We start from the raw sequence: 8588 nt of genomic DNA, 5'->3' as shown, positions 1-8588 counted from the left end.
AAAGCATTTGTGTCATAGCATCAAGTGGTCTGCAGTCTCATTTGGGTATGAAAAAAGAGGCCTTCGGGAATTAAAAAATGAAAATCAAAGTGACGCGTGACGCAGTTACAAAAGTCGTCCACTGTATGTCGTTGCCGCCATTTTGCGACGCCGCCTGAATTTTGACACGCAATTTCCTCAGATCCGATCGCGCGTATATTTCCGAGAGAATAAGTAGAACACAGAAGGGAAAAGGCAAACGCGATGCAAATTCGTAATAAGTTGCGCATATTATAGATTTTCGTACTCGACTGTACCTATATGACGGTAGCCTTGAGACGACTCTCAAATTCGGTCGCTCGCGCAAAAAAATCAACGATTTGAAAGTAAAAGTAAATACTTATCGCGCGTAATCTCAATCATTCCGTTAAGAACTTCGAATCGATTTCGGGTCTCATTTCGCCGGGACTTTCGCGAGGAAGAAAACCGCGGCATTTCCGAGACACACCCTCGGAAGTGCGCGTCATTACTCGCGACAAATTCATATCTACGCCTCGTTTTCGGCGACCAATTAAGAAGCCGAGGCGAGAAATTGCGAATATAAGTATACGAATAATTAAAGCGATTACGTTGGGCTCGGGTCGCAGCCGCGGGGAGAGCGATCGCTTCCGCTTAATTGATTCCGCAATCGAAATTCTCGCGTTCCCTCCATATTTCGTCGTTGCGCCGGTTGCGCGTCGATCTTCCCCGTCCGTTGGTGCCGCGGCCGGCGGCGATTGATTCCGGATTGAACGAGCGAGCGGCGGCTTGCGGCGTAGCGGCGCGGCGGCGTTCGGCGCCTCGGCGTAGAGCGACGCCCGCTGATTGGCCGGTGGCGCGTGCGCGCCGGCCGGCCGACCAATCGCGGCGGCCGTCGCCCCCGCGGGGCGCAGCGGTGCGCGATAACCACACAGGCACAGTTCCCAGGCGCCCGTCTGACACGCGTTATGTGCTCGATGCCCAGGATTTTCGTCGCAGCTGGCCGGATGACAACGACGTAACATCATGGCGGATAACGACAAGAAGCCGATGTCACGTTTAATGAAACTCGCCAACAAGTTTAACTGCTTCTACCTGTCAGGTAAGCGTACGCGACGGGTCGCGCCCCCGCCGCCCACGTATCGTCCCCGACGACGCGTCTCCCGGCCGCGTGATCGATAGGTAACGACGCGGCGGCCGACGTACGCGCGGCGACCGCCGAGAATATCGATCTTCGCGTCGCGTATGTATTTACCGTTCACGTTTCGGAGCAAAAATAATAGGGAGGAGAGAAGAGGAAGAGAAAAAAAAGACGAGAATCCCGACCGCGTATCGCGACCGCGGACGCGATTATCGACGCGCCTCCGCCGCGTCCCCGTCGCCTCGTCGACGGCGGTCGCGATTCCCGAATAACTGCCGCAAAAATCACCTTCCGCTTTTTTTCTAACGACAGATACGCCTAACGCTTGTTTTGAATGCGCTCGTTTAGGGAGATCGTCGCATATCGCGGAAACTTTGACACGTAGCTTGATTCCGAGAGAAATGCGACTGCCTGGCTAAGTTTACGTTTAGAATCCCTGCGTAAAATATGTAAATTTATTGCGTCGGATGCATGCGTCGCTCCGTTTTCCAAACATGACTTTGCAATGGTGTTTAAATAATTTTTTTTGTCATAAATATTCGTTTTTGATGATGCATATGGAACAAAATTATGATACTTGTATAAATTATGAAAGAATTCATTTATTCCTTAGGCTTACATGCAGGAGAATGCAGGGCTTTTGTTGTCGATGGACAGCAAGTTGGACTTGTACGTCCAGATGTGATGAAAGAGATATTGAATCACCCTCAAGTGAGTTTGTCGTATAATCTTTTCATTAATATAAGTTAAAACGTGTATATTCAATGCAAAACATCAATTTTCAAGGTGTTTCAAGTACATCCCGAATATGTGCAATTAAATCCAGCCTTTCGGGATTACACTGAAAGAAGTGCGCGGGTCGATGAAGTGTTGAGGGAATGGATGGCTAGTGGAAAATTTGTGACATTACGAGGCTGGAGAGAGGAATGTCATGAAGTGCGTGCACAATTTAATACACAACCGTTGTTTAAGATGGATCGCTCGGCTACATGTAGGTATCAAGGAGAATAAAGATAAATTGCATAAAATTAATTGCAGTACATTACATGTGCCTTTCGATATGGCAGGTTTATTTGGAATTCGGAAATACGGAGTGGATATAAACGGCTATGTAATGGACCCTGTCAAAGGTTTGTCAATATGGTTACAAAAGCGTAGTCCGGACAAACAGACATGGCCGTCATACTGGGATAGCATGGTGAGCGGTGGATTGAGTGTTGGTTACGGTATAAATGAAACCGCGATAAAAGAGGCCGGCGAGGAAGCTGGCATTCCGAATCATCTTATTGCCAAACTTAAGAGCGCCGGCTGCGTATCGTTCTTCTTCGAAAGTGAGAGGGGTCTGTTTCCCAACACGGAATTTGTATATGATCTTGAACTGCCGCCCGACTTCGTACCAAACAATAGCGACGGAGAAGTGGAGACCTTCGAATTACTCCCCGTTAGTGAATGCTTAGAGAGGATACTTTCCCCACATTTCAAAACCACTTCTGTACCAGTTGCCCTTGACTTCTTAATTAGACATGGATACATTACAGCAGAGAATGGTAAGATGTGATTTGTTCGGTCTAAAAATTGTCGAAGAAGGTGCCGTGCGATACTTATTTGTCCGTTTGCTTTTGTTGCAGAGCCTAACTTTATACAGATTGTGGAGTTACTCCATGTACCTCTGCAGACTATGTACAATCATCGACACAAAGCTAGTAATAGAATGGCTAATGGCGAAGCGATCGGAGCTTTAGAAAAAGTTTAAGTTTTGTTAGGCTCTTAATTTATACTGTGCTAATGGCTATGAATTGAATGAAATGAATGAGGTTCCTTTTCTGTTTCTTTATTGGACAAGTATTGAGAAATATTACACAGTTGTACACATGTAAGACGCAAAGAACTTTTTGATAATTTATAAAAATCATAATTTATAAAGAGACCTATGAATTCACAGATAAAACATATACTTATCGAGCTGGCCATATTTCTGCATTCATTTTAAGACTGTTTTAATTTTTCATATCTTGTGTATTAACAACGAAAAAGAAAAACTCAGTACGCTTTATTAACTGCATCAATAATAACATGAGAATTTTATAACATTTTTCGCTTATCTATACAAGTTTGTGTGTTTCTTAAAAAAGTAACTACAAATTTTTACAAATCTTTTGTATGACGGAGCAAAATGCATACTAGTGATATCATTTGACTCGACAAAATTTTAAGGATAATTTCTTCCATCTACATCTTTCATTTTTTCTATAAGAAGATAAGTTTTACAAATAATGCTATATTGAGATATTTTTTCAGCTTAACCTGCCATTATTTAGCACAATGAAGTCGTATACCAATTACATTATTATCGTGCTTGTCAACTGAACAGATACATTGTAATAAAAGCAAATGATGATTAAATGAAATTGACTTACGGTATACATTGCAGTCGAAACAAAATTCCAGTATTGTGAACACAGCATTCCAGAGAATAATTTTGTCGATAATATTGCGTTTAAGGACTGAAAGATTTTTTTAAATAATTATAATTAATATCTTTACATATATATATTAAAACTTGCAGCACGTAGCTTGGAATTATCAATGCGAGACAGTCTGCATAACACTAAGATCACATTTACAGTATTATAAGAATGAATATACCATGTACTTTTTTAGTAAGGCAAAAAATTTACAGTCTGATCATGTGCTGACTTTGTTCAATTGAATTTTATCATCAAAGTCTTAATCACTTAGCATCTTTCTTTACTAGTGATTTTTTAAAGAAGGCTCGAAGACATTTATATTATTTATCTTAAGCATATGCTAATATTTTATAAATTTAATTAAACGTTAAGTACTTCCACATATAAAAGTTTAAATACTATTTATATTAAATATACTATTTAATATAAATACTATTAATACATCAGTGACTGTACAAGTGAGAAGCACAAAAGCTTAATTATTGTAATAATACATCTTTAATCTTAATGGATATAATATTTTTAACAGATTATATTTTTATTTCAAATAAGATTAATATTAATATAAATAATTACATTGTATTACGTTCTCATTGATATTCGGAGATAAATAGATAATGTTTCGATATTATTACATATGAGTATATTATATTTTAGCTGTATATAATATTTATTTATGATTTTCATCTCGACTTTTACAATGGAAGTTTATCAAGTTGTACATTGCATTAATACTATATTATATCGCTTTATATCGAATTGCGAAGATCATCATTAACTATCTGTTATTAACGCCGTTCATGTGATATATTTTACATCGTGTTTTTAAAAATTGTTATATATACCTCGTAAAAAAAGAGCATACATACTTATTCATATAATTAATCTGTTAATATTCGTGTTAAATTCATTATTACGAAAATCGCACTACGCGTATGAGTGTGAAATCCAATATCATGTATTTGTTATAAAAATATCGGTTATGGTAAAATATATATTAATCTCATAATAAATTATCGCATTTCTGCACAAGAATGACAACGCGAACGTTTGTACCACATGCCAAAAACTGAAGATTCACAAAGATCTGGTTCAGGAAATATCGGTTTCGAACATTTGAAACTTTTGTAAGGTATAAAATATTCTGTAGAATAACTGAAGTAGTATAATTAAATCTTTTCAAGTATAATTTTTCGTAATATCTCTTGCATATGCCGATGAATTGACATTGCGATAATTATAGAATCGTTAGTTTAACAGGTTTTTGCAGTCAAGTCCTATAAGAACTAACCGAACTGCGTGTAGTAGATTTCATAAGTTTAATACTTTTGTAATGACGATAATGTAACAATATACTAGTCACGCTCATCTTTATCACTCTTTTTCTCTTGTAACATTAATCTGGTCATCAGACACAATGTTTGTGATACATTTACCTTAAGTAAGATTTTGTTTCCTACTATGATTCAGTTTTGTGATAGGGATGGATAGGACTGGTTATATGTTTATTGCATGAATAAAATAGTATTACATTACATGGCCGTACACGCTGATCTATTACTTAATTACGACGCAGTAATGAGGAATTGTGCATTTAAGGAAATGTTTACACTCTGATTAACAATGACATTAATTTAACTACAGATTGTTATGTCAAGAGATCTTGCAAGATTTGTATTGTTTTGCATACGTGGACTACTATTATAACTATGAGTGATTATTGTATGCGATCACATAATATTATAATTAGCTTGTGCATTCTTAGCTTTTGTACTCTTCGTTGCAGCCTAAGTATATATCGATTATGAGAAAGAGCATAAAAAAACTTGCGAGCCGCCTATTTTTCGCTAATTAATGTGATTTAATTAACACGCTACGCGGTTCGCAATCTGATCAGACAGTTTCGCCGTTTGAATTATCGCATAAAAAAGTAAAGCTTCTTCATAATATACACGATCGATTAATGGTAAAACGTTTAAAAAAATGTAGATTGAAAAATCTTCTAAAGTAATATATTTTAAACATTTTTGTAAAATTTCAATTTTCTATTAGATTTTTAAAATTTTCATAAATTTAAATTTTATTTTAAAGAATAATACTAATTTTAAAGATAATTTTAAATTTTATTTTAAAGAATAAAACGATTTAAAGAAATTAATAATTATATCGACGTTTTCCTAAATATATACTTTTGTGTTTTTAACATTTTTAAAATAATCTTCTTTCCATGGCCGTCTGAAAAGAGAAAAGCATAATAAAAAAGACGTGATAAATTTGTATATCCTTCGAGAAAAATGATGATTGGATAAAAACGTTTACCTATTCGTTATGTCGCGCAAATTTTAATATTCTGAAAGATGATATACCGACATGCATATACTTATATATGATATTATTATCCTGATGCAAACAAATAATTTTTTTAGCATAAAAGAGATCTTTATTTTGAGGTAAAATATAATAATTTATTGCACATTTTCGGGAGAGAATAGTAAACTGCATATGAGGTTTTAACAAACTCCGACTGTTTTTATTCCATGTTCGTTGTTATTCCATGCTCCCGTATTTTGCAGGCAGAAGTTGTATAAAGATGCGGATTGTTATGCTCAATCTGTTTAACGTTAGTAAAAATCTTGACGATAATATCGATTGCATCGAAGATGTAGCTAAAAATGTAAGAAGTGTGTAGTTCTAGAATCAGATGATTGTACTTACATAAACAATGAGAAATATTTGGACTGGCTTTTTATTACATGTGATTCTTGTCGCTTATTGTTGCTACATTAATTTTATTATTTTGACTTTTGACGTGCAAATCCGGCTGTTATTTTACTTAATCAAGATGATTTCTGGGGCCCGATTCTCTGACGAGAAACGTATGCGCAAACTCTGCTCTAACAGAAAGGCTGCAAATTGATTGGCTTTCGCACAGTTTGTAGCCAATAAGTTTGCAGCTTTTCTGTTAGAGCCGAGTTTACGCATACGTTTGTCGTTAGAGAATCGGGCCCCTGACCGTGAGCGAAAGTGAGGATACGTTGCAATACATATATTTTGCTATTCACTATGTTTAACTGACGATGGTATAACGTAACCACATGTATCGACAACACGTGTGATAATAAAATAATATGTAATTGGAACTGATGACAAACATAGTGTTCTAAACATCGCGTGATCTTTTCAATCGTGTTGCTTGGTGAATTTTGTGATGAGATATTCTCCGTGTATGTGATATAATTTTCAAATCTCATCCAATTTAATTATTCGTGTACTTAATTTGATCACATTTATTTAAAATTATGGTTAAAAGCGAATGACTCATTTTCGGGAACGATGTAAACTGTGATCTATCATAGTAATCGATTGTTTCTGCTATTTAAGGATCCCGATATAAACAAATATGCGCTAGATATTCGCTAACAATTTCGTGGTTAATAAAAATAAACGAGCGCAAGACGCCTGGTGGACGGTATCTTTAACGTTCCTGAGCTTTTACTCGACGAGTAACCAAATTGACCCCATAAATAGTTTCCTTGAGCCATAATTTGAGCAGCAAAACAATTTCGATCGGTACGTTTATTCGAACTGCTTTTTGTTCCCGTAAACTCAATTTCAATCTACAATCTGTTCTATATTACTTATATTAGTTCGCGCGAATGCTGTCATTCATAATTCAGAAATTTAGATAATAAATTTGCTTCGTTCGCTTTGTTAATTCGAAGTAATATCTAAATAATTTCCATATGCTTTTCTACGAATTTTATTCGACTTGACAGTTTCGCTTTCGTCATTAAAAATATGAACAATTTTTACGAGATATTTCAGTTTTTCTTATTAACTATTTTCCTTTTCGTTAAAATGCTTTATTAATTAAATAAGTTAGTATCTTGAGATCTTTGCATATAAAATATGTTGCACACTGTAAGACGAGTATATTTAATATGTATACTCGATATTATGTCTAAAATAATTTTTGTTACATGAGCATAGCCATATCGTGAATAATTTATTTTAGACGATCTATAATTTGCATTAGATTTCAGGATTGGTGTTAATTATAATTTTATATATATATAGTGTAATTTTATTACGTATCTGTATAATCTAATTAACTTCTAACATATATTTTATATATGTATGTGTATATTCTGTTCAAATGTTTCATTACCGAGCACATAAAATTAATTTTGTTCCAAATTACAATTATCTGAAATGGATTTAGTAAAAGAAATTGTTTTGACAAACTATACTTCAGAAATACAAATTCCTTTCTAAAAAAAGACACGTTAAATCCATTTCTAACTAGTAAGTAATAAGATCTTGTTTTTCACGTGAAATTTAATAGAATTTTCATTTTCAAGATTTAATGTGAAAATTAAAGAAATTATAAAAAAATGTGATATTTCGAAAAATATTTGAGAAGGAATTTATCTCATCTTTTAATAAGAAATATCACTCTGTTCGCGAAACGTGCGAATAAAGGTTGTATCTGTGTGAAAGCTTAATTCACAAGATGACGAACACATTACACATTTCTTAGATTACGCACATTACGCATATGTTTGTTATCATGCTACTATCATCATAATTCTATCGTCATAACAACTGTTACGATAACGGTTTTCGTGTTATTCGGCAAATAAGCGGAAAGCGAAATCGTGAATACGAAAAAAATGGGACGATCGTCTTCGATACTTGAGAGGCACATGTGATCGTGGACCATACGGCTGTCGCATCGTAAATCAACGGGTCAACGGGATTTGTTACGTTTCTCCTGCGATTTATTTTGGTATTATCAATAACCTTGCGATGATAGCCTCGGCGTTCGCACCCTTTCGCGATTCTCTTCTACGTGCCTGTTTACACGATTCATGTGCCGTGTATCTTAATTTTACGATCGGGAGGATTAATCCTTGTCAGCGAGACTTCGACGATTTGTTGCTCGATCACGGCCAACATTCCTTTAGTTTAAACGCAATCCT

General features: G+C 35.6%; 1 protein-coding gene across 3 annotated transcripts; it reads left to right on the top strand.

Moving 5' to 3' along the window:
* Positions 1–916: 916 nt before the first annotated feature.
* LOC139811238 (uncharacterized) lies at positions 917–6338 on the top strand. Of its 3 annotated transcripts, XR_011731579.1 has the most exons (6): positions 917–1099; positions 1752–1849; positions 1925–2129; positions 2206–2685; positions 2767–3011; positions 3437–6338. XR_011731579.1 is itself a non-coding variant. In XM_071775399.1 (5 exons), the coding sequence occupies exons 1-5, from the start codon at positions 1024–1026 to the stop codon at positions 2889–2891; spliced, it is 984 nt and encodes a 327-aa protein (XP_071631500.1). In that variant the 5' UTR covers positions 917–1023; the 3' UTR covers positions 2892–6338. The 3 variants fall into 3 exon arrangements, 2 of the variants coding, with proteins under 2 accessions (XP_071631500.1, XP_071631501.1); XM_071775399.1 differs by having other exon boundaries at positions 2767–6338; XM_071775400.1 differs by lacking the exon at positions 917–1099 and adding an exon at positions 1251–1646 and having other exon boundaries at positions 2767–6338.
* The last annotated feature ends 2250 nt before the right edge of the window (positions 6339–8588 follow it).

The sequence above is a fragment of the Temnothorax longispinosus genome, chromosome 4, assembly GCF_030848805.1.
Source record: "Temnothorax longispinosus isolate EJ_2023e chromosome 4, Tlon_JGU_v1, whole genome shotgun sequence".
NCBI classification, from domain to species: Eukaryota; Metazoa; Arthropoda; class Insecta; order Hymenoptera; family Formicidae; genus Temnothorax; species Temnothorax longispinosus.
Note: the sequence above shows the minus strand (reverse complement) of the source record. Positions and strands in the feature narration are given on the sequence as shown.

Coding starts and splice junctions, on each gene's coding strand:
- LOC139811238 (XM_071775399.1), top strand. CDS start 1,024: ATGGCGGATAACGACAAGAAGCCGATGTCACGTTTAATGAAACTCGCC. Junction 1,850..1,924: donor AGATATTGAATCACCCTCAA/GTGAGTTTGTCG, acceptor TCAATTTTCAAG/GTGTTTCAAGTACATCCCGA. Junction 2,130..2,205: donor GATGGATCGCTCGGCTACAT/GTAGGTATCAAG, acceptor TCGATATGGCAG/GTTTATTTGGAATTCGGAAA.